The sequence below is a fragment of the Helianthus annuus genome, chromosome 9, assembly GCF_002127325.2.
Source record: "Helianthus annuus cultivar XRQ/B chromosome 9, HanXRQr2.0-SUNRISE, whole genome shotgun sequence".
In the NCBI taxonomy this organism is placed as follows: domain Eukaryota; kingdom Viridiplantae; phylum Streptophyta; class Magnoliopsida; order Asterales; family Asteraceae; genus Helianthus; species Helianthus annuus.
In genome coordinates, this window is record NC_035441.2 from 168,303,752 (window position 1) to 168,330,361 (window position 26,610).

The 26,610-nt window shown below is 35.1% G+C and overlaps 1 protein-coding gene and 2 long non-coding RNA genes across 7 annotated transcripts; all 3 read left to right on the forward strand.

The window, feature by feature from the left end:
• LOC110874936 lies at positions 1-2,423 on the forward strand. 4 transcript variants are annotated; one of them, XR_002556362.2, is made up of 6 exons: positions 1-358; positions 485-581; positions 1,595-1,622; positions 1,716-1,759; positions 2,052-2,197; positions 2,285-2,423. It is a non-coding gene; the product is annotated as an uncharacterized LOC110874936 (long non-coding RNA). The 4 variants fall into 4 exon arrangements; XR_004867777.1 differs by lacking the exon at positions 2,285-2,423 and having other exon boundaries at positions 1-240; positions 322-358; positions 2,052-2,268; XR_002556363.2 differs by lacking the exon at positions 2,285-2,423 and having other exon boundaries at positions 2,052-2,268.
• Positions 2,424-14,313: 11,890 nt separating this feature from the next.
• On the forward strand, positions 14,314-16,209 carry LOC110874934. Of its 2 annotated transcripts, none has more exons than XR_002556360.2 (2): positions 14,314-14,461; positions 16,092-16,209. It is a non-coding gene; the product is annotated as an uncharacterized LOC110874934 (long non-coding RNA). The 2 variants fall into 2 exon arrangements; XR_002556361.2 differs by lacking the exon at positions 14,314-14,461 and adding an exon at positions 14,712-14,736.
• Positions 16,210-21,262: 5,053 nt separating this feature from the next.
• LOC110876739 lies at positions 21,263-26,359 on the forward strand. Its single transcript, XM_022124899.2, has 3 exons — positions 21,263-21,292; positions 21,457-21,642; positions 26,181-26,359. Exons 1-3 carry the CDS (start codon positions 21,275-21,277, stop codon positions 26,355-26,357), a joined length of 381 nt encoding a protein of 126 aa, XP_021980591.1. The 5' UTR covers positions 21,263-21,274; the 3' UTR covers positions 26,358-26,359.
• The last annotated feature ends 251 nt before the right edge of the window (positions 26,360-26,610 follow it).

Genomic DNA, 26,610 nt, shown 5'->3' on the forward strand with positions numbered 1-26,610 from the left:
CAGTCGAAATTCAGAGCGTTACGGAATACGTTTTGCAAAATTGATGATGAATTAAAGATTTAATTAAATCGAAACCCTCCCCTTGAATCCTATAATAGATGTGATAAAGAAAGAAGAGCATCCCCTCAATCAAGCAAGCAGGCAAGCAAGCAAGACATCATGCCAGAAGAAGACGATCGATCTAGGGTTTGGATACCAATTGAAGGCTGCAACCGATTCATCTCATCATACGAAACAAAGGTTTCCTATTTTCTAGCCCTCTAATTTCACAATTGGAACCTAAAGTAAATTCCCTTTTGTCTCAATTACATCAAATGTTAGCTTACTTGATCTTATAGGGAGAAGAAACAACCGAGAGGTATCTATTTTTTTGTGTTTTGTCGAATAGACTTTATTTTGCAGACATGCCATTATTCATTCGATTATTATTGAAACCATTTAAGAACACGTTTGTTTTTTTGTTACTGTGTAATGTTTATCACAGGAGGGATAGGGCTTTTGCCTCAAGAGTGTAAGCACAAATGGTTTGTGGCATAGTAGTTTGTTTATAACCACTACAAAGAGGAAGAAGCTGCATTGAGGTTCGTTTAGTATAGATACATAATCCCTTTTATATGTTCTTTTTTTATTTGCTCGTGGTACGTTGTTGCTCATGCTATTGGCCAATCTATGGGTTTTATAAGGTTTGATTTTATTGGGATTTGGATTTGAATTTTGTAAGATGTCTGGTGCCGTCACAAATAGCCTATATATAAGGTATGAGCCAAAACGTATAACATCATTGGCCTAAGAATATCATTTACTCTACAAAAGAGAGAATATCTTATACTCAATCTTCCAGGAACGCATTTCATCAGCCTTGACCAACTGGTATGGGCCATGATGATGATGATGATAGTAGTTGTAAGCATTGTAGAATTTCGTTAGATTCTAAAGCTAATTTAAAAGACAATCTGAATTTCTATGATTCTTTGTTCAAGGGTATAGGTAGGGATGAGCGTACGATAACGAAATTCCTGTACCAAATTTTTTCGGTACCGGTAACCAGTTCTGATTAATTTCGGTACCGCTAGGTGATAGGAATATTACTATACATATGTTTTTTTCAGCAGGTGTTTATGGTGATATAAGGATGAACATAATTTGGTCATATCATGTTATTAGATTATTTTCTTTTTTATGACCACCTTTTGTAACCTAGGCTCTTTAAAAGGATTTTTGAACTTTGACTTTTTATTAATAAAGAAATTGGGGTATGGGTAGTGCCAAGTTTCTGATAATATGGTACTACTTTGATGCTGCATATTTCATTTTGATGTTTATTACGAAATACATCTCTATTTCTTATGGCGCATGAAGCATTATCAATTATTTACCCTCATTGATTAGTTTTTTTTTCCTATAACACACAAGCAAGTTAGTTATAAGTTTTTTTTATTTACTGTATTGTGACGTATGCTAATGGATATGGTAGAGCCGTATCAACGTGCGAGCATTACCATACGCGCGGGCCAAAAAGGACATTGAAAACATATTATTTTTTTATCCAAAGCCTTGATTATGTTTTAAAATTTTATATAATTTGTTTCTGCAGCTCAACGTCCATCTATTAACACAACAAAGTAAGCAGATTTGACCCGGTTTAACCTTCTGTGATTTCAGCTAGCAAACTGAGCAGCTTTTAATTAATCTTTTCGTAACTTGTGATTCAACAGGGCTCATCACGGTTTCAGTTTGGTTGGTGAGTGAGCGGAATCTGGTGAGTCACAAATTTGTTTCGGTATACCGTTTACCATTTGATATATCTGGGGTAGGCAACGGGTCAACATGGGACGAGTCAAAATAGGAAACTTTGATAGCTGTCAAACCGAACAGGACAAATTCTATTAATGTGTTAAAAGTTCTGACAAAACTTAACTGACCCGATAGAGATATTAACATAACCCAAATAAGCCTGTTTATACATAAACGGGTGAAAACTCAGAACTGACATGTAATATTATAAAAAGCCACGTGTGTTGAAACACTAAACCAGGTTGTGATTTGTATAGTTCAGGAGGAGGGCGGAAGCCAAACGGGCTGAATGATATATACTGGGTTGAAACATTTAACTATGCGGACAAAGGGCTGACAAAAGCTTATAGAACTACTGCCGTGGGCAAAATCTCAAGTTACATGTGGTGCTGTTGATAATTGTGTAGACCATCAAAAACATGATCTCTTTTGTTGCCTCGATTATTTTAAATAGACGGTTTCCACTTTCTAACATCTTTTTTCATTTCAGGTATCGGCCCTCATACCGTTCATATTTCATATATCAGGAGGATTTTAGAATGAGAAATCAAAATCTATATATATTCTAAAGTTTAGTTATATGTTCTATTTTAAAACCAAAATTTATGGTTGTTTTAAATGCATCATCCTATAAAAATCCTATTAATTGCATTTAATTTATATTAAATAAATAAGAGATAAGATAAAAAATAAAATAAAATAATTATATATCAATAATCATTAAAATTAATATCATCAATAACACATTATACTAAATAATATATTATAGATAAAGGTAGATTAGTTTAAAGTTAACTTTGATCTTAATTTGTTTTAATAATTGGTTTAAAGATAATTATTCCAAACTTATGATTATTCTATAAAATAATCTTTGACAAGGTAACCATAAATTTAAATTTCGAAGTAACTAATATATTAAAAGTAGCTCAAATATAATTCGTAATAAAAACACAACAATATATTTTCAAAGAAAACATCTATATATATTTAAAAATTTAGTGATATCAACTTTTTTACAACCTTCATTATGAGCCTCTTTAAATATATTTGTGTCTTTCAAGTTGTAATTGTCCATCGTTGATCAATAATTCCCTTTCCCATGCATATAAATACCTTTCAATTGTCTTCTCATATTAGTCTAAACTTTTCATCTTTCTTGCAAAATGAGAAATTTCAGTCTTGCAATTTTATTCATTACTACCATAACATGCATTGTTCTTCCACATTTTCATGGAAGATTAGCCATGGCTACATGCACCCAAGATGGATCAGAGCGTTGGGGTTATGTTCAAGTCAGACCCGGTAAGACTCAAAAATTTATTTATTTATTTTTTAAGAAACTAAAGGCTACCCACTTTTAAAGATTGGATTTTTTAACTTCTTGGGCGAAAACTGGGGCACACATTAGAAGTCCGTACAAAGTTCATGAACCAAAAAAGCCATGACCAATATCTATATATACTTATACTTAAAAATTTAGTTATATCAACTTTTTTACAACCTTCATTATGAGTCTCTTAAATACATTTGTGTCTTTCAAGTTGTAATTGCCTATTAACAAGGGGCCAGAAATAAACAAAATTTGACCCGTTTCTAATTCTCCCCTTCCTGTTTCTCACACCCTAAAATGTAACCCCTAATTTCTCGGTTTCACTCTAATAAAAGTAAACGACTTATCATTTTCCCATAACAATCATCATTTAATTTTGTGTTAATTAATGTTGTCCATTCCAAAAGACCATCTAAATGGCTTTATAACCGTTTTTTATGGTTTATTTTTAAAATTTATTAAAGCTGGCCAACCCACGCGGGCTGGCCAACCCACGCGGGCTAGCCACGCCCCGCCATACCGACCTAACACGTCACTCACCAGCGGGGGGCTCGAAGTCCACGTGTCAACCCATGCCCCAAACCCCCGCCCCACCATACCCCACAGTTTAAGATATAAGAGCCACATATACACTTCGCATGTGAATTTATTTTCTTTTGATTATCATAGGTTGATTTTAATTTATATTTTATCTCAAATTGAGTATATCCAAATAAATAACTTACAAATGGGCCAAGTTGGAGTTGACCAAAAGTGGAGTTGCTTTGTGTCCCAGTTCTATCAGTTATTTTGCACGTTTGGGTCTTACAACATGAGAAAGTAGTAAGGGCAAAATGGTCAAAGTCATTTTTTGTTACTGTATGACTAGAAGCAACCCTCCCCTGATTTTTGTACGAACATAACCTTTATAATACTCTAATATTTTTTATTTAAAAAATGCATCATAATGTTTAATAGTTGCAAAATTTTTAAGTAAAAAGGAATAACATGAGAGAATGCGTCTACATAAAGGTTATAATTTCATATATATCATCTTGTGAATTATTCATAACCATCTAAGCATCTTAAGTATCATGATAGAGGGGCTTCGCTTAGGTTACACCATCTTACTATCATATGAATCATTGATAAACATTTACTCAAATAGCACATAGGTTTACATTATGCCTTTTGACTTATCCATGATATCTAATAACAATAATAATACTCTTAATAATTATAACATAAAAGACAATCATAATAATTGTATATATCACCTAATTTACTATGTGTTCTTAACCATATTTTAAAAATACTCAATAGTTAATGTTACTTAGTGATATATTGTTATACATGTTCCTTACAGTATGTATGGTTTCTAATTTAACATGACATTAAATTATATTCTAACCACACATCAATTAAAGGACATTGATTCCAGACCCTAACTACATATTTACCTTCATAAATATAACTTTAATGATGTTTTTAATTCTACTTTATTATATTAATGTGGCTATAATTGTTATGTCCCTTTGTATGCAAACCCCTAATTTCTCGGTTTCACTCTAATAAAAGTAAGTGACTTATCATTTTCCCATAACAATCATCATTTAATTTTGTGTTAATTAATGTTTTCCATTCCAAAAGACCATCTAAATGGCTTTATAAATCTTTGTCCACATTGCAGCCCATATCCGCCTTTCTCCAACAACCTATAACCGCTCTGTCTACAAGTGTGGCCATGGCAAGGAACGATTCTGTTGCTGGGTATTCAGAAAAATGGACCACACTAGAAGCCATCTTGACCCACGGTAGAAGAAACAAGCATCACATGGTATGCCTTACAAACTAGATTGTATATATAGAATATTCATTTTAGATTATGTATCTTTATCGAAATCGAAGAGTAAAGGACAATATATCTCTATCTCTACACATAATATTAGGGAGGACTCATGACACGATTCCAGGCTCCGTAATTTGTTATCTCGACCGTCTCTTTTATACAATTATAATGTTAAAGAAATATATACTTTTAAATTTAATATTAACTTAACTATATATGCTAAATATTTAATTATGGATAATTATAATATGATTACCCAAAGGAGTTTATATATTTTTTATTTTTATCTTAAGTTAATTAATTTAATTGTGTTAAAAGGATACTTGAAGGATTATTTACAAAGGTAACCCAATAACCAAAAACGCGTTTAGTGGGATCTTGGTGCTAGATTTTCTATCATACATTTTGGGTTAGACAACAAGATTGCCACTAAATAAATATGGATGTTTTTGATTAGTTAAGACTCAAAAAGAACCATATGTCAATATATATATACATTCATCCTTTTATGGTATTATTATAAATCAAGAAATGACTTCCTGACAGGTTGATTGTTATTACATATGATCATACAATTTTCATATGCATGTATGAGTTGATTGTTATATGAAGGCACAAGCTTATTTTTTAATACATTAAATCAAACATCTATTTGGACTTACATTCGTATGTTAAAACCTAACAGTCAGTTTACGAGTTTGACAGGCAATAACCAAATCCAAATTCGTATAGTTTGTGGCGACCAAGCTGACCCCACACGGTTGTTGGTTGTATCCACATCACATAGGAGGACTATATTGCGGTTGAAAAAAAATAATATTTTTTTTTAATACTGAAATCTATTTTTTAATAAGGAATTCACATTTATAGATATTTATAAATATTTTTTAACAGTTATAAATATTTATAAATATTTTTTAATACCGAATTCACATTTTTAATATCGAAAAAAGTACTGTTTTTTTTAATATCGAATTCACGTTTATAAATATTTATTGAAAACACAAAATGTAATTTAAATATTGGGTAGATAAAGTGTGTACGTAATTCGTGGCGAACCAAGAATATGTAAACGTTGGTCATTTTGGTTAAGGTCAAATCAAGTTTGCATTAGAATGTAATATACACTTAGGATATGTCATTTTGGATAAGCACAATATTGGTTATCATTTTTGAATCAAATGGTTTAAGTTTATAGTTATGCTGGTAATATATGCAGTGTGCTGAATTTACCTGTCGTGTTGAAGTCACACGCATACGCAATAGCCAAGAGTGGTTCAGGCTGACATGTGGCGGTGGGAATTGCATGAAAGGTGTGGGGCGTGAAGATAACGATATGTGGTGTGATGGGTGCGAAAACCCCGTTGTCTTCCCGAGAGGAAGATTTGTTTCTAAAAATGTTTAGTTGGACCGGCCGTGTCAGACGTCTTACCACAAACAAACAATAGCTATTATGCATGCCGTACATCGCACGGGCTTTCTCCCTAGTGCTTTATAATAAGACAGAATACATTTAATTAATTTTTGATGAAATTTATTAAATAACTAATAACTTATTTACAATTAATAGTTGTTATTCAATATAGATAATATTTTTTTTATTTTTCTTTATTATTTACTACTCGGGATTAAAATTTCGTAGATATTATAATACGGTACCTCTTAAAATAATTCTGTCATCGGAACTAACACTATGCTGAAACTACATGTTAAAGTAACACATTTTATTAATTTAAAGTTCAAAATGTATATATATATATATGTATATGTATATAAATTATTCAGAAGGTCGAATTTTTGTTTAATAATAAAGATCTTCCAAGCCTTTCAAATTCATATGTCACTTATAAAAGATATTATATTATTAAATACTTTAATGGTAACAATGATGGTAGTAATACCAACTTTTTTTTTATATATTCTATAAATTCTAGAAGATGGGTAAGCGTCTTATCTATGAAATTAAGGCATCTACACAGACAAAGTTAACTTTAGATTGTATAAATATGTGTCATACACTAATTGAATAATACGGAGTTATCAACACGATAGGTAAACACAAACCGAAACAAAATTGAGAAGATTGGAAATGAAAATACTAAGACGTAAACAGATTCAGATAGGCACCAATCTACACAATAGGAATCCAAAAGCGCACGTATGTACCTGTAATTCACAATTGCGTTCATGACCGTAATTGTCAATCACCTTACATCAGTGCCCTAACGGTCCTCCCGTCATGCATCTTGATGACTTTTCCAAATTGTAAGGAAGGCAATGGGACGATAAAGGAATCATAGTCACATGTTATAATTCCAATAAACAACGAGATGATAACTAAAGTGGACACGTCTGTTCTGTTAGGATATATATAACCGATGTAAAACACCTCTTGAAGCATGTATGGTGGCAAGGTCCCGCATAGTCATGTTCGTCCGATTTCATAGACACTTCAATCGTGTTATTCACAATGTTTTCGAGTCATTTTATGAATTTGATAATGAATCCGCATAGATGGTGGAATGACTGTTTAATAATTGTAAACCGATATGGAACAAGAAATAGAGACAAAAACCAAAACAAAACAAATACTAAGACAGACACTTAAACACGTGCCGATAGATATAAACCAAACAAAACACCTAAATCTAAATTGAAAACTAAAACTGACACTAAGACAAATAACCATACAAAATCGATACGGATACTTCGTCAAAAAGATACAACTGATTCTAAAACAGATCCAGATAATGAACATGATCATAAGCAGATTTAGTACAGATTGACAAACAGAATGCCTTTAGTAAATGGACCCAAGGACGACGAACTGAAGAGTATCAAGATTGATCAGAAGTTGAAATCCTAACCCAATGTCTACCCATTACCTCACAAGTTTAGTTTTAAGGTTTAAGTTTTCTACAGGAAAGAGCCTTTGCTCTGATACCATAATTGTAACACGCCAACCCCGCTAGGGCTGACGTGTCACTCTTACAGATATCAAAACTAAAAGTCAATCCATGGCATTAAATAAAAAAACCCCTAATTACATTTATTACATTACTGAAATAAAGAATCTTGACCAGCGAATTCCTAACGCTCCTCACTGAAATCCCAGATCATCCCATATTACCTGTAAAACAAATAGGAAAAACACAACAAGAAAAATACGGCTGAGCCAAAAGTTGCTCAGTAACGGAGAAATCAACAGTACAAGTAAAGTCATATCAGCGGAAGCAAAACACAACATAACTGAGACTGAACTGAAATGGTCACTGACACGAGTACTAAAAACAGATGCAGACACAAGACTGACACTGAAACTGATGCACGAAATGATCTGAAACTTTAACGTAGACTGATACGGAAACCAAAATCAGTCATATACATAACTGATACTGACCCCAACACAAAACCGATGTAGAGACTGATACGTCGTTGACCATGATGACTAAAGCATTTTATCTTGTATAAACGGACTTATTTTAAAACATCATTTAAATAATCTAGTATTTGTATAATAAGAAAATCTTCTGACCAATCATTTGTCAATGAAACGTTTGAACAAATCAAAACTAATAACTATCAGATATTTTGAACGACGTTTAATAATGCTATTGTTTTTAAAACAAAATACTTGGCAAAACTATTTTCTTATAAGGAATGTTTGAATCTTATCAAAATAAAATAATTTATCATATTTAATAGCAAACCATTATCAGATAAAAAAAATAATTTTCTAAAGATGAAAAGTTATATATAAGAAATAGAATAATTCAACTTGGATTTCAGAACGAAGTACATATGACAATTTCGTAAACCGACATGGGAAACTAATACGTAAACAAAACAAATACGTAAACCAAAACATTGTAAATACCATTTAAAAATTCCCTAACCTTTAAAAGAAAAAAATTGTTGAAGTTATTATCCTTAAATAAATGTTTGGATGAAAAATCAATATATATATCAATTGTTCGTACTTCATAACTTATTATTTAATAAAAAAAATAATCATTTTATAGCTTTGGAGATTTACATTTAACAACCAAAATAATATTGATAACCAGATTTTTAAAACTAGAATAATTTAATCCTTAAGAAACTTATTAAACCGATCGAGAGAGTCGACACAAAACAAAGACATATTCAACGACAAGTATAGAACAAAAATTAAATCAAATACTGAATACAGGTACTGACAGATACAAACTATACGTATAACACGGAATCGAAATCCAAATTGAGACTGATACTGAGACGAAACTGATACAGAGACACTGAGTCAAAGCAGACATAACTAATACAGAACATAATCGGATACTAAACATAATCAGAAACAAGCTTAACTCGATACATGATCGGAAACATGACCAGATGCGTACAAAACATATCAGACATATCAGAACAGATACTGAACATAATCGGAAGCATAACCAGATACATAATCAGAATTATAATCAGACGCGTACAAGGCATATCAGACATATCAGAACAAATACTGAACATATTCACATACAGAAACATATACTAACTTACACGACAGATGTAATCAACAGAACAAATCGTGTAACACAGAAGCACCCAGAGCAACAAACAAACAGACTGGTACACAGGTAGCTACTTTATGTACCTATGAGACGGTGAGTGTGGCGTATACCCATTATTCCATCTCCAGACAACCATGGTTGCAAAAGTCGCTAGGCGTTCCCTAGTCGGCCAACCGGGGAGTGGAGAGTACTCGGCCCAGGCGGAGAGTACTCGGGGAGTACTCGGACATGTTAAATTATAAAGAAATAAGTTTTTGGAAATTAAATATATGTCAAATAACATAACTTTACTAATATCTATAACAAAATACGTGAAATTAATATTCATTCTTTAATATAATAGGCATATAAATTATGTTTTATTATTTTTTAAGTCAAACAAGGCCCAAGTTGACCTACTAGATACGATTTTGGCTGATATTGACCGTGTTTGACCGATTCCGAGTAATTAGGCGGAGTCAAAGAAAGTCGCCTCGGCAGCCTACCTTGTAGCGACTACTCGGAGAGTACTCGGCCTTGGAAACCTTGTTTTACAACCATGCAGACAACAGACTCAAACTCAGAGCTAAGATCGATCTATACGCCTCTAGGGGCCAAGGTGCTACACAAGCACGAGCTAGAGACGCCGTGAACTTTTATTACGCACTGTCACGATAAGTGCCATGCCGTTAACGCCCAAACGGCAAGCCAGACATGCTCGAGTGACAGAGTACAAATAATAAGGCCTTGTAAATAATCTATAGGCAACTAAAATAAAACTAACGGGAACATGCGACCATGAATACAAGTCTGAGGTATGGCATGCTACAACATAATAATAATAATCAAACCGGACGATACCAGAGATAACGAACAATTTCCAAAACACTAAAAAGTATCAAAATAACATAATAAAGAATTATTGAAGACTGATCACGATGACAAAATCCGTACTACAAGGTAACGGACACGAATTTAAATTTATACTATGATGAAAATGAAACAGAAAGTTACACTACGATGTAAAGGGTCACGAATCCGTACCTTAATTTGCCAAAGCAAAACCAAGTAACATAGAAATCAAATCGGCCCCAAATAGTATACGAACCTATATTTCCGTTATACCTCAAATTAGTTTCATAATAGATTAATCCCGTTAATTGGCTTGTTCTTTTAAATTTCACGGCGACAAAGATCTCAGTCTTAACCTTTTATTATAAAAAATATATAATTTAGAGAAAACCAAATAAGATCTAATAGAGTTTAACCGAGCAAATACCAATTAATAAAAAAAATGCCTACATTTTAAAGATATAAAACAATTTCCTTTTTATTCATGTATTACTATATATATTACGAAGTAAAAATCTTAGACTACAATGATTATTTTAGGAGTGTAAGGTCATACAATCTTAGTCATTTAATCGATCATTTGCAAATCAAATTACTAAATTTTAACAACCTATCGACTAATAACAATTTCTTTTGTAATCACACGTACAAGGATGACTAAATATTTGAGTTCTCAAATTGAATTCATTATGGAAAATACCTACTAAAATTGAAAGAACATTCTCAATTACTTATGTACCTTCATATCATTCAACAAGTTTTAAAATAATAAATGTTTAGTGCATTTTTATCTTTTCATTTAGCCAGACTAGTTCATTAGATCGTAAAATATGTAGGAACAAAAACTTACAGTTCTTATAAAACATTATTATAATGTCATTTAAATAAGGCACCACCTTGGTTGATATAAATTTACTACCCGCTAAAATGTTCATTTGTATGTTTTTTTTTTTTTTTTTTTTTTTTTTTTTTGCCGAGTAAAAACAAACAAACCGAAAATAACCAAAACCTGGTTCAAACCCGTATATGCCAGACTTCAGTTTCTTAAGTTTAATCTAGATTATTAGGTTTAAAGAAAACGATACTAGTTAATACCTCCTTAGTCGCCAGAAACAATCAAGAAACAATCTTAACCAAACGAAAATCATAGGGTCAAATCGTTACCTTTACTGACGGGCGAGCAAAACAACGAGTTAGTTTCGGGGACACGATTTATGTGGTCGCCAAAAAAACAAACTGAGGGTGGCGCCAATATACACTGCTTCGCGGCGGTGGTAGTGGTGACAGTGGTGTGCGGTGGCCAAAACGGCGGACATGCGGCGGCGTTTCCGGTGGGTTGCGGTGATGGGTGTTCGGCGGTTATTGGTGAACTCTGGTGGAGCGAATAATTAGGTTCGTATGTAATTGTATAAGTGTGAACTTGTGAGACCAGACTTGAACGAGTTATAAGAATCCAGCCACAAATGTTAATCATCTAATGCTCAATCAATGTCGGTTACGAAAATTGATATAGTGTGCGACAGTTATGGAGAAAATATCGGTTGGAGATTCCAAACATGGAAAAAGGCTACGAAGAATATGAACCTATATTTAATTTGATTTTTTTTCCATAAATCCCTTTAACTTCATGGCAATTTATATAAACAACCTTTTAGTTTAGTTTGAATTCTAAAAGATCTTATAACTATTTTAACTTAAAGAAAAATGTTATACTGTGTGTACAATACTGGTAAAATAATAACACCATTGGTTAAAATGATTGTCGTTTAATCGATTTTTAAAACGTATTAAACTTGTTTTAAAAGGCACCGACAATATAAATTGGTATTTATTATTTTAGGGTTTCCACATTTTCGGGTATTACAGCCAGTCACCTTGTAAACTTTTTAATGGCAATGCTGAAATCCTATACATGTACGTGATGTTTTGATAGATGCATTTCTCCTAATCCAAGGTATTTGAAAAAATTTAAGCATTTTCAAATTATTTTGAACGAGTTTTAGTATGATATAGGGTCATATATTTGTTTATATACAGTTTTCTCAAACTTTTATAAATATAAAAAATATAAAATTATTCCTAGCTCGATCGTTTTCGAAAGTATGTACCCGTCGTTATAACCAAGTCGGGCTTAAAATGACGACAAATTGTATGTAACCTCGAGTTCTAAGAGCATCCACAAGAAGCCGTTTTAGGGTAGATTTTTCTTGTTTTTCCACTCAGTTGTTTTCACTTATCAGTTGGCTCTCGGTTTTGGGTGGGCAGTTTTGTCCAAGAACACCCAAACTTGGATAGTGGTGGGGACCTATGTTGAATAATCTTGAGGGTTTAAAGTGTTGTTGGTTCAGGCCCCTCATAAACTCTTTCTACACGTGAAAGAACAAGTAATTATAAAACTTAATTTAATACTAAATATTAAACATAAAATAGATCCATGCATTAACCACGTTTGCTTCTGATTTACTTGCTCAAAACTCTTGACCATGTCGACCCAAAACCTGTTGAACATTTGACTCGTGAACTGATAATGTGCTAACCGTGTGACCCGTAAACAACCGATTAATCCAACAGTCACCCCCCTTAATCGGTTTGTTTACACCTGTCACTTACAACACCGAACCACTATTTTTTTCTTCTGAACCATCACGACCTATCCCGGACACCCGATCTCCACTGGTCACGTCCAAAGTCTTCACGGTCCAACCAGAATAAAACTCACTACACTTGTAACATGTCACATGGCATCTCGTTGGAAACACTCACTAGCATCACGACTTTTCTCGGATTAAAGACCTCACCCCGGTCATTTCCAAAGCCACCCGATTTGAACTCCAACGCCATAATGTTACACCGTATTTTTTTCCTTTACCTTTTCCCGATCACCCTTGTTCAAGAGGCCACTCCACCGACAAAGAAAACAAAGCCACTTGCTTATTCTGTTTCCTCACCTTGCCAAACGAGACGAATCCAAAGCCACCTGCTTTGACGAATCCTTTCTGCCCATTCTTCACGCACCACGCCGGTCTCCTCTTTTCACGAACAACTGATCAAGGCACTGATTGTCACCGGTTGTATACCAGTTGAGCAAACCTACAACTAACAACCAAACAAAATTGAATCATCTTCCTTTGATCACCGCTAACAGCTAAATGACACACCGGTTGTACGTGTGACGTTTTGATATATGCATTTCTCCTAATCCAATGTATTTGAAAAACTTAAGCATTTTCAAATTATTTTGAACGAGTTTTAGTATGATATATGGTCATATATTTGTTTATATACAATTTTCTCAAACTTTTATAAATATTAAAAAATAAAATTATTCCTAGCTCGTTTTTGAAAGTATGTACCCGTCGTTATAACCAAGTCAGGCTTAAAATGACGATAAATTGTCACTCCTAGAAAATTTGGCAATGGTGACCAAAATTTGCTAAAAAAAATGGTAGCAAATTTAGCCACCGATTTGCCACGGAAATGAAAATAAGTGTATTTATCATGATATGGTAGCAAAGTGGTTGCAGTTTCTGTCACCTATTTATTTTCGGTGGCAATTTGTAAGAAAAATACGCAAAAACATGAAAAAAAAGGCATTTGTTAATTGTGACCATGTTATCGGTGACAACATTAACACTATGTTCCCGAGTCATTTAACAGGGGGAGGTGAGGGGAGGGGAGGGGAGGGGAAGGAAAATTTTCTCTCCTAATCTCTCCAATTTGGGAGGATAAATATATGGTCATATTTGGCCATATTTTCTTCCTTTTTCCCTCCCCCCCCCCATGTTAAATGAAACTCGAGAACATGGTTTTTCATATTTTCATCTCTTTTCCCTCCCCTCCCCCTGTTAAATGAGTCTCGGGAACAAAGCGTAAAATTCAAATAGACAAGTTACTTTTTAATGAATCTGCGTGCTCTCCAAAAGTTAAATAATTAGGACCAAATAACTCCCCTCCCAGAATTTTATTCCATGCTTCTCACCCGCTCCCCTAGGTCTAGCCATTCAAAGAACTCTTCTCCATATGTTTGATCTGATCGAAGAACTATACAGAATTCAAACATCAAATCGGCCATTTTAGAGTTCATTTGATGCCACAACAACTGTTGATTTTCACTATTCAATCTATATTCAGGTCAGATACACAACATCGAATCCTAATTGATTCAGTTTTCGTCATAAATTAGTCATCTTTGTGTACCAATTTGTGAGAAGTTGATGCTCTAAATTGTTCCAAAATGATTGGATCAAGATACAGTGATGATGATGAAGATGATGTATTTTACTATAGATATTCCTCTGCACCACCACAACAACCTTCATCATCATCATCTGCAGACAAAACCCTAACAAAATCTTCTTCGAATCGGAACCGAAGTGGCGGTTTAGCCCCATCGAAATCAGGTTTAGGTATTAAAAATAACCGCACATTTTAAAACAAAGCTTCTAACAACTAATTACATCAACAATGGAAATAGTTGTATTAAGTTATGAATTATGATGTTATTGGTGTCTATGAATAAGCAATTTTGCATAGGTGAATTTTCTGTTTTTGTTGGAGTTTGTTTATATTCTTCGTGGGGAGAAAGTTAATAAGATAATATACTTCTGTGAATTCCATGTGACCTGGGGGGACTTGGGAGAGAGATAGTCGAGTTGAGTATTCATTGCAAAGTGACCCTACATTTATAGTTTGAGCTGCATGGTTGTCTGTCCACGATGTCTTATGTTTATTTAATTTTTATTAATATTTTTAGGCAAGTATGTGAGTGTCACACCAAATGTCAATTTACATGGTAGGGGATTTTCCAGGAAAAACAGTTAATTAACTTTTTAATTTATCATATTACTGAAAATACATAAAATGGAGATCAGTGACTGCAAGTAGATGTTGCAAAGTGGAGGGTTCTGGTGGGTCAGATAATGGGTAATACTAATGTTTAATATGGGCCGAGAGGGTCAATGTAGGTATGACCCAGAACATTGTGTACAAAGGATGTGATTATTTTTACATAATTATCTAGTGTGTTAGGTTTGATTACAGTTACTTATCTTAATGATCTAATTTTTTGGTTAAGGAAGACTTAGGAGGTTTCATGCATGAAAAATACGCATTGGGCAACTTTTGATTCATCTGACGCTTCTATATGTTTCATTTTAGCCAACTCTATGTATTTAACCTGTTAATAGGGGTGCAAACGAGCCGAGCTGAGCCCGAGCTCGACCAGGCTCGAGCTCGATTAACTTATGATAGCTCGAGCTCGGCTTGATTCGAGCTTTGTTTTCGAAGCTCGAGCTCGGCTCGTTGGTATTTTTTCAAGCTCGAGCTGGGCTCGTTTATTATCTATTAATTAATATATTAAATAAAAATAATATAAATAATAGATTTTTTAGGCTCGCGAGCTCGATAAGTGAAGCTCGGGCTCGGACTCGTTTACTCAATAAGCTTATTTTTAGGTGCGAGGTCGGCTTGTAAACAAGTTAAAATAAGCTCGGCTCGTCTCGGCTCGTTTGCACTAAGGCTCGATAAGGCTCGACAAGCCTAACGAGCTTCACATGCGAGGCTCGAGCTCGGGCTCGATAAACAAACGAGCTTTATTTTAAGCTCAAGCTTTGCTCGGGCTCGATAAGGCTCGGCTCGTTTCGAGCTTTTTCTCGAGCCGATCTCGAGTGGCTCGCAAGCCGCTTGGCTCGTTTGCACCCCTACCTATTAATGATACAACACAACATGTTTCTTATGTTTTGTTTGACTGGTTTTGATGCAGATGTTTCATTTGATGCCAACACCACAAGGAAGCTTTTATGTGTACAATGACATATTCCGTTTGAACTATGCATGAGATAAGGTGTCATTCTAGAACCCAAGTGTGTTTCTTAGTTTTTGAACATCATTCATTTTCTGTCAAATTAACTATACTCGAGTGTTGAGATGCTAAATCATTCTTGTACTGCTTGGCTTTTGTGTCCTCTTTGAAAACACTAGAACTGTCTTTTTTTCTTTATTTAGCAACTTATGTCTGGCTTTGTTATTTGATAACTATCTTGCTTTGTCACCTAGAATTTTCCAGGTATGGAACTGAACCTGATGAGAATACCTTACGAAAGCTCGAGCTCGAGCTTGGCTCGAAGGTAATTTTTGAAGTTCGTGCTCGGCTCAGGCTCGGGCTCGAAGGTAAGTTTTGAAGCTCGAGCTCGGCTCGGGCTCGGGCTCGACTCGTTTATTATTTATTAATTAATTCATTTGTTTGTGTTCGTTCGTTTAACAAGTGAAAGGACTTGAACAATAACTTTTGTTCATTTAGTTTAAATGAACGAACATGAACAGAGGCCTCATTAAGGTTTGTTTGTGTTCTGTTCGTGAACACATGTATTTCCTTAACAAACGAACACGAACGCCGTGTTCGTTTGGTTCGGTTCGTTTGCAGCCCTAGTTGTGGGTCAATCTGTTTACACATTTTGTACTTTCGATTTTTTTCTGGTGTAAATAGTTAATTATTGTTACAAAAATAATGTTGCAGAGTTATCCAGAATTTGGAGCGTATCTGGATTCAAGATTTGCGAATGATTTTGGTAGTGAGACTGGGTTAAACTTTCAGGACGGAACATGTGAACAGGATGTTTGTCTCTCCGAATTGTTGTCAGTTTTACAAAACGGCAAAGAGTGCTCGATTAACAAGTCGGCTAGTAAAATAACGACAACAATGGGAAGTGAAACACCCGTATCTATAGGACCCAATATTGGTTCACATTATAGCGCGGGTAATGATCTGGAACAGTCAACAAGCCAGACAAATATTCATGCTACTGGCAGTTCTACAATTGGTCAACCAAAATTCAAGTTTCGGTCCCGTGACTCCCGTTCACCTCAAACTGACCGAACTGACTGTGAGAACCCGAACTTTCAAAGTTAGCATTACCTAATCCCATGACCCTTAGTTCGTATTGTTACGATTCCACGTGTCATAACATGTCGTGATTGTGAGTGTACGTAAGTTTAACTCGTTAGAATTGATTGAGTATACTTAATTAATTATATGTAAGGGGCTGTTTGGTAGGCTCTTAATGACCATTCAGATGCTACCTCTTAATGGTTTAAAACCCCTGAATGAATAAGAGGTAACCTCAAGTCTGAATGGTTAAAGGTAACCTCTGAATGGTAAATCATCACATGTCACATTCTTCTACATTCTCTTTGGTAAAATTCTTAATGGGTTCATTAAGAGGTAGCCTCTTAATAACCATTCAGAGGCTACCAAACAGCCCCTAAGTGTCGTGTTTATTGGCTATCATAGAGATTGATATGTAGTATCAAGTGTTATGTTATATGAATACACCTCGGTCGCACATTACCCTGAGTCGCACACTCCTTAAGAGACCGCACACCCTTTTTCTCTCAAGTTGGAGTATTCTCGGCCCAGCTCCGCGATCCCAAACGAGAGTCCAGACTGGATCCGACCCACCTGTTCCGAACGCACAAGGGCTGCACAAGGTTTTTTTTTATGTTTCAGTTTTGTCACAAATAACAAACCCCAACGCATCCTCATCCTCTCTTGCGAATCGACGGTAATCCAGCCTTTATCGGAGCTCTCATTCTTGCGATGGATCATCTCTCTCTCTCATTCTAGTAACCAGTAAGTAGGTTCGTTATTCTTGATCATGACCGAGTTCGTGATTTCGTGATTGAGTTATATCAGTAGATATAAGGTTTCAAACATGATTAGGGTTCGTTTACAACCTGAGTTGATTATTATTGATTTTGTTATGTGTTAAACGGTTGGCATGAGTAAATTGTTGGGGATCAGAAGATGCATATACAGCGGAATTAAGAGTTGGGTTTGAATCGATGTTAGTAAGAGATCCAAATTGGATTTGCATGATGCAGAATGAAAGATAAAACAATGGATATCGAGAACAAAGGGTAATGGACAGTTCTTTTGGAAATAAGAATGTCTTGATAACCTGTTCATGTTTCCGGAAATCTTGTATAAATACATAGACTTTTGGCGGTTGATTTTGGCGGGCGGCAGTTACTCGAATTTGATCACCCGCTTATCACCGGCACACATAAACTTATCATCTAATGTTAGAGTACATATCATACATAAATTGTCTACTTATATATTCGAATAAATATAAACATAACAAAGTTTAATATAACTAACATAACCCCCCTTAAACTTGGTTATGTTTTCCGACTCGCTCCATGACACTCCGATTTGCTTCTTCGACAGCCCATCTCGCATGATTGAAGTTGAAACGCTTTCTCTTCTTCATTAGATTCCAGCTATCTTCATCATTTCCTGCAAAGAGTGCAAATTGTTTCGATCCGGCAGATTCTTGTTGGATATCACTTGCACTTCTCGGTCTTCTATGGCAGCCGGTTGAGGACCCTCCTTCTTCAAACACCACCTCCTTGTCCTGCACTTTCCCTTGAACAGTTTTAAATTTGTAATAATACTCTAGGATATCGAGATACATGGCATAAGTGACCCTCATGTAATCTCCGTCGTTGTATTCAAATCCTAAATCCTTTGCTATTGCAGGCCACAAGTTTTCTATTGTGACTTCCCTGTAACCACCATCCACTGCCACTAGTATATATAGACTTAACAAGTCTATTTTTCTCTTGCTTGGAGTAAATGGTGGGACTGGTCTAGTAGTGATTCCCATATAATCGAACAGGAACCATCTAACCATCTCTTCAAACTTTAACTCCAACCTGTGTTTATATTTAAACACGAATTCTCGATCATCGATTAAATTCAGAAATGCCTTACAGTCGGCAAACTCATGGAATTCCATTGCCTTAACAATCATTAAACTCCAATCTGTTTCTTGCGAAGACAGATTCAGTTCTTCGAAATAGGAGTTTAAGTATTTTTCTTTGAATTCATCGTCATACACACTTTCATCAAGGATGGCCTGTTTTTCATTCAGCCCTATCTCTTCCTCCCTTGTCAACCCACTTGCTTCATTAACAGAGTTATTTACCGAAATTGAGAACATAGGAAAAATCTTGCAAGTATCACCGTCCTTGTTGACAGTGTATCCTTGCATGGTTAATTGATCCATGCTCAAGACATTCCGGTCTAACTCAGGAGAATAAAAACGCTTTGAATTCTCATGGTTTCATTGCAAGTTTTGATTTCAACCGATCCAACCCCACGCGTAAACAAAAAATTGTTTCCCCCAGATTGTGTATCAACCCCGATAATATGCTTAATACGTTTAAACATATTTAAATTCCCAGCCATGTGATGTTTAAATACAGAACTAACGTACTAAATATCGCTCCATAACTCTCCTTCGGTACCGACGACAATCATCTCATGATGATTACTGATTTCTCCTACTTGTTTCTGTATTCCCATATTCACCGCTTGCCGGATTAATTGGGTTGCCTCATCTGTTTCTTTCTTGTTACATGAATAAATTTGGTGCCCTGGTTGGTGACAGTAGAAACATGTTTTCTCTCGTTGAATCCGCTTGTTCTTGCCATTCATCTTATCCGTGCAGTGTTGACAAGGCAACAAGGTGGATGTAGATTTAATTTCAGTCTTCTTCTTCCCCGATGCCGCTCTGATACCACTATGTTGGGGATCAGAAGACGCATATGCAGCGGAATTAAGAGTTGGGTTTGAATCGATGTTAGTAAGAGATCCGAATTGGATTTGCATGATGCAGAATGAAAGATAAAACAATGGATATCGAGAACAAAGGGTAATGGACAGTTCTTTTGGAAATAAGAATGTCTTGATAACCTGTTCATGTTGCCGGAAATCTTGTATAAATACATTGACTTTTGGCGGTTGATTTTGGCGGGTAACTGCCTCCGGCAGTTATTCGAATTTGATCACCCGCTTATCACCGGCACACATAAACTTATCATCTAATGTTAGAGTACATATCATACATAAATTGTCTACTTATATATTCGAATAAATATAAACATAACAAAGTTTAATATAACTAACATAAATAATAAGGGTTTTACGTGATTGATTGTGATATCACAATGAAGTTAAGAATCCGGAAACACATGTAACCAACGTTTTACGTGATTGATTGTTCAGTATCGAGATATTATCAACATTACTTTCAGATTTAACTTCAATGGATTAACTAAACACTAGGTAACCAACGTTTTCGTAAAACTATGAACTCACCAGCGTTGTCTGATACACGTATGTACATGCTCGCAGGTTATTGATACATAGGATGTGGAACTTGCTGTCTGGGATGCTGGAGTGGTCATGGGTCGAGGAACATGGAAACTCGAAACGAGACACAATGATTTCATACACTTGGGTTTTAGTTAAACATGTATTATGCTTCCGCTGAACACGATGTATTACATTTAATTTTTTTTTGTAATGCTTTATGTTGATGAAGACTTATTTCAAAAATTGTTATGAGTTCAATGTGATTGGTGGCTAGATCCTGGTACGTCACACGCCTCGTGGGGGTTTCCTCATGTGGTATTTTGGGGGTGTGACACTGACCCAAGCTCAAAAGATGTTATGGGGTAAGGCACTGCTTCTAGAAGACTCCGTCTGTAGGTCAATTCTCCATCTCATGGTGAAGAAACCAGTTCAACCGAGTCTGAGGTAATTTCTAGTAAATTACATACCGAGTCCGAGTATGAGGAATCAAGTAACCATATCTTTGTATCATGCCATTTTGCCCAAACAATTTGGCAGAATGTTTCATTATGGTGTAAAATCCCATCTTTTGTGGCATTTGATATCAAAGATTTATTAGAGTTTCATGCTTACAGCCCAGGGTCAAGGAAGAAGAGGAAAGCGATACACGGCGTCGTTTTGGTTGTAATTTGGTGTATATGGCGGATGCGAAATGAGATTATATTCAACCATATGCAGCCGGAATTCATACAAGTTCTGGAAGAAGCGAAGTCGATAAAAAATCGATTGAAAGTGGCTTCGTTAACATGGGAGGACTGGAACAGGTTTAATGTTTTTGTTTAATTCAACTCTGATGTTTTGACCTGGTGTTGTTTTTTGTTCCTTGCTAGTAATGAATAAAATTTTTGTTGGCTGTTAAAAAAAAAACAGTGCCGTTGGTCAAAGTCAAACATTAATTTACATGAGTGGTCGAACGTTTTTGTTTCAGGTTTATGATAGCGTTGACGACACTGAGATAAGTTCTGATTGGTCTAAGGAGACCGATGAAGGAGACGATCAACGGTCCAGATCGCAAATGAAGCAAGATGCTTTTAGTGGCCGTATTCAAATGCAACCGTTGGTTTTGGTGAAGGCGTATCGTGGTGGTCGTTTCTTGAGGTCCCCGTGGATTCAGGTAATGAGCATATTTCTGGTTATATTTGTGATGATAATATCTTTAGGGGTTATGGAATGCCCAATTTTTTTCTTTGATTTGATCGGAGGTTGTAAAAATTTGTCTATATACCGTCTTTAGGTCTGATCATATAATAATCATATGGCCAAATTTTTTTGAGAGGAGTTATGAAGTTTTTAATCGTCCTATGAAAACATCTTGAAGGTAGGTATACTTACACACATAATTGATAATAAATGAATTTCTTAATGGCTTTCTTTCTTTTTTTGATAAACTTATAGAGAAATCCTTACAAATGCTTCTCTTCTCGTATGATTCTTGTCTGGTTGTATTCAAGCCCTAAGATGTAGATGTTAGTGAAATTAAAATAAGTATGCTATTATTTTCTTAGAATTTTTTAAAATAACAACCTGCATTTGCATATCTTCAAAACTGTTATGTTTCTAATTAACATATAGTTCGAAGCGTTAAAAGTTCAAACCCTAAGTGAATGTCACACCCCGATCTCCACGTGTCACCGGTGGGCCCGGTGTGGGGTATAGTGACGTAGTTGGCATCGTCATAGACAAACAACACAATATAATAATGCACAGCGGAAGCAGAAATAGATTCATTTCAACTTTAAATAAAATGTAATAATAAATATCACAAGTAGTTGAAACGGATCCACAGGCGGATCAAATAAAATAAGATAAATTGTTCAACAGTTTATTTGTCGTCCGAGCTTGCGAGACTATTGTGGACGCTCTAGGAGACAGCCAGCCTAGTTCGTTTAGTACCTGCACTTAACCTTTTGGGAAAAATACGTCAGTTTACACTGGTAAATCCAAATCAACTGACTCATTTTGAAAATGATTGAAAATTTATTTAAATGCACAAGGCATAAATTTTTTTTATTAACTTGGGATAATTATGCAATATAAACTTGTGAACGAATTACATGTACTCGTACTTTTGGTGGCCCGGGATCTGCTGTCCGGGCTAAAGATTAAATGACGCACCACATTAAAGAGTTATACACGTCGGGTGTACGCCTACACCCCGTGCTCTGGTCGTGGCCATCTCGTAAGATAATGCCAAGGATATCCGGGACACGGTCAATAACCCCCCAAAGCCTAAAGTAAGACAAGACTGTTTCAACGAGTCGCACAAACTATTCAAGACTGTACACCCAAGGCGCAGGATTTGTGCGCTCGATCAAGCGGTATTCTATATACCGTACCCCAAGCCCGTATAGGGAAAATAAGTCAAAATGTATTTACCTGAGCAAGTATGAATCACAGACGGTAAGTGTAGGTAGCTTTTACCGGGCCTCCTAATCTGGAACAAAGGTTTATAATAACCTATTAGATTCCTAACGGGTCTTTTATTTAAGCCTTAGCTTAGACCGGTTAGTTTTAAGGACGATACGGTACAAGCGCATGATTAAGCGAAAGACCGGATAGAATGTGATTTAGACCCGAAAAGTTTGAATACTTGTATAATATGGGTATACTAAATACATTCTGGATTTTCAGTTAAAAATGATAACGTTTGACCCGTTTCGGTCAATTTACGCAACCTAGTTACGTAAACCGAACCGAACGCAAAAAGGGCGTTACGGGTAGCCAAAAGAGTCAAATGCAAGTTCCCTGAGATAATATGCTCTAAATATGATATAATATCAGTAAGTTATGTTCTATTATGCCCCGAATGATTTTAAACTCAATTTACACCTCATAAGGGCATTTTGGTCATTTAAAAGATTATAAAAGAGTCAAATTAGAAATCTGAGTTTCGGGTCTGGTTTATATAGTAAATATACTCCTTTTAACATATTATAACAGTAGGGTATGACCCATATACCAAACTTAACATTTAAAATCAAACTATGCACCGTAGGGGTATTTTAGTAATTTCATAAGGGCTAAAAATGCCAAAACTGGAAACCTGAGTTCATATACTTATACTTACTGTTATTATATGAAAATATACTAATTACATCAGTAGGTATGAGTCTTATATGTTTAAAACGGGTATAACGCTTACTATGCGCTAAAAACGCTTAAAATGCGATTTAGAGCCGTTTCCGGGTTTTTAAAAGAAAGCTGAGATTTTTATATTTCCAGAATGCTCAAAATAATTTATTTAACAAATAAAATTAGTAGCAAAAAGATTTGGGGTCAAAAGAATGTATAAAACTCATTTTATGGCTTAAACGGTCAAAACCGGCATTAACCGAATTGACTTAGCGACGTATGATCCGTTCAGCCAAAAATCAAATAAAAATCATCAAAAATCCCAAAATATTATATAACATCAGTGGGTAAAAAGTTTTATATCAAAACATGGCCTGAAATAGGTTATACGCTAAATGCGCCGTTTATGTAACTTTAAGATATAGTTTTACGATATCGGCCATAACTCAAAATCTGGACCACTAACGGATCTCAAATTTTCGGTGCAAGTTTATATATTAGAAATAAAGATTTCTACTCTTTCACTTTTCCAAAAATCACGTTTTATATCAAAAAGGGCAAAATAGTCAACTTTAAGCATAAATCGGAAACATGCAATTGAATCGGCTAAGTATAGACTCGAGATATAAAAATTCCAGAAAGTTTAACCAAAATAAAAATGGTCAAAAATAGGCTCCAATACAGATCTCAAACATGCATGTACGGATCCGAATCGATAGTCTACGAAAAAGTCGTTCTACAAGACTTTCGGTTCCGGTTCTTATTTATACTATAGATTGTCGAGTTGATTATGGTAAAACACATTCCTACATATATTATAAGTTATTTTTGATGATCAAACTGATTGCATGTCATCTACATTACCATTTGAGCTATTTTTCGCAAAAACGATTTCTGTTGACTTTTTAATAACACCTTTGACTCGACAATTAGCATGCATAAAGTGGAAATCAGAGAATACCCTTTTGAGGGTTTGTTTCCCACATAAATACCAACATATCAGTGGTTTCAATTTGAGAAATGACAGAGCTAAACTCGTTTAATCGAAGAGTCAAACTATATGAACAACGGTTTGACTTTTAACAATTAATCTAAGCAAGAACGAATTATAGAATGATATAAAGGCTTACAAAGGTCCTAATGAAGCTTAGTTAACACAAGGAGGTTGCCTTGTCGTTCAGAAATGCTCTAGAAGTGCCTTGAGAGTTCTTGAAGATGAGAGAGTTCTTTGTTTACAACAAGTGCTCAATAAAATGAATGAATGATCTGATTAAAAGGGGAAATTCAGATGTTATAGTGAATTCTCAGTAGGCTAGGCATGCAAGACCACCCATTGGAGCATTTTGGAGGTGGTATGAGCTGTATTGCACTTCAAATTCGGACCCAAATAACTGAATTCGCGAAACTGTGATACTGGGCATCTTATACGGACCGTAAGGTCCTCTCCATACGGTCCGCAAGGGACCTGGTCAGGTCAGCAACTTTCCAATGTTGGCAGATTTGGCCCCTGACCTTCGTACGCGATGTTTTGCTGCTTATCTTGACCCGTAAACCCCCAAACTTGGTTTTAAGAACCTTGGGACATTTACCAACATGGTAATGTCCTCGGATAACTTTGCGCTCAACCGAAAAGCCATGAAATTCGACGTTGACGCTTTTAACCCCTCAAGTACGGTTTTGGCCATAACTTTCTCATACGATAACGAAACTTCATGAAATTTTTACCACATATTCTAGTGAGTATATTTTAGCATTACAATGCTTCGGGTCTGCCAAAAGTTCACTCAGAGGTATAAATTCAACATGTTGACACTTTTGGCCCCTATAGTTTGTAATTCCTCACTTTTGTGCAATTTCCGCTTCGTATGGTCCACGAACCATCCGTTTAAGGTTATAAACATTATGTAGGGTTATCATAGAGTCTATTTATCCATTGTTGACACTTTGGACCCTTACGTTCCGTAGTTTTCACTGTTTGTCACTTTTAGTCCCTCTAAAGTTTGTTTTCACATACCGGAACCTTATGACACGTGTCAAGACATTATTGGACGAAATTTTCGAGGTGTTACAGTGAAGGTCTCATGTGATTTGGCCATGTTTTCCCTTCTCTGTTTGTATTCAAGCCCTAGGTTAAGGTTTCAATATTGGGACTCGTTCTTGATCCTATAGCGCTGTAAGTTTTCGTTTCTTGTGGCTAGCTAGAGTACCATGTAAGCTCTACGTCTCATCTCTTCTGTTACAACAAATAAAAGCATTCCTTATATTAAAAGTGTGGTATATGGTATAAACCATATCGTTATCTTCCAAAGATTTAAACTCATGAAATTACCTTCTATTCAGCATGCTTTGCCATCATCTTTAAATAGCTAACTTACATGAGTCATACGTAATTATATATGTGTTCGTTAGTAATCTTTGCATGACTGGAACTATGATTCTGATGTGTTCGTTAGTAATCTTTGCTTCTAGCACTTGAGTTGTATCTTACAATTGGATATTGTTATCTTTGCAACCAACTTGACCCGTTATTAGTTTTCATTAATTCTGAATTCTTGATTTAATTCATTGGTTGTTTTGTAGATTGAAAAGTTGAACTTAGTTATCAAGGAGCTCGTTAAGGAAAATGATGAAGAAAAAGAAAGGCTAAATGGAATTATTGCCAGGTTGTTGGCTGAAAAGAAAAAAGATAAGGTGGATAAAGATGCTATGCCCGATACGATGCCACAAATTGAAGCTATGTTAACAAGTATAATTTGAAGATAGGCTACAAACAGTTGGTTTTGAATGTTTCGATGTTTATCATATTAGGATTTTTTAGTTATTTGATTTTTTAATTGGTATTTCTATTAGAATGTTTTATATGCTTTTGATATACATATGTTTTATATAATTTTGGGTTTTCGTGATCTTATTAGACTTTTTATATAATTTTGTAATTTTATTGATTATGTAATTTTTATGAAAAAAGCAGGGAAAAATGAAAAATCAAGCTATAAATAAAAAACCAATA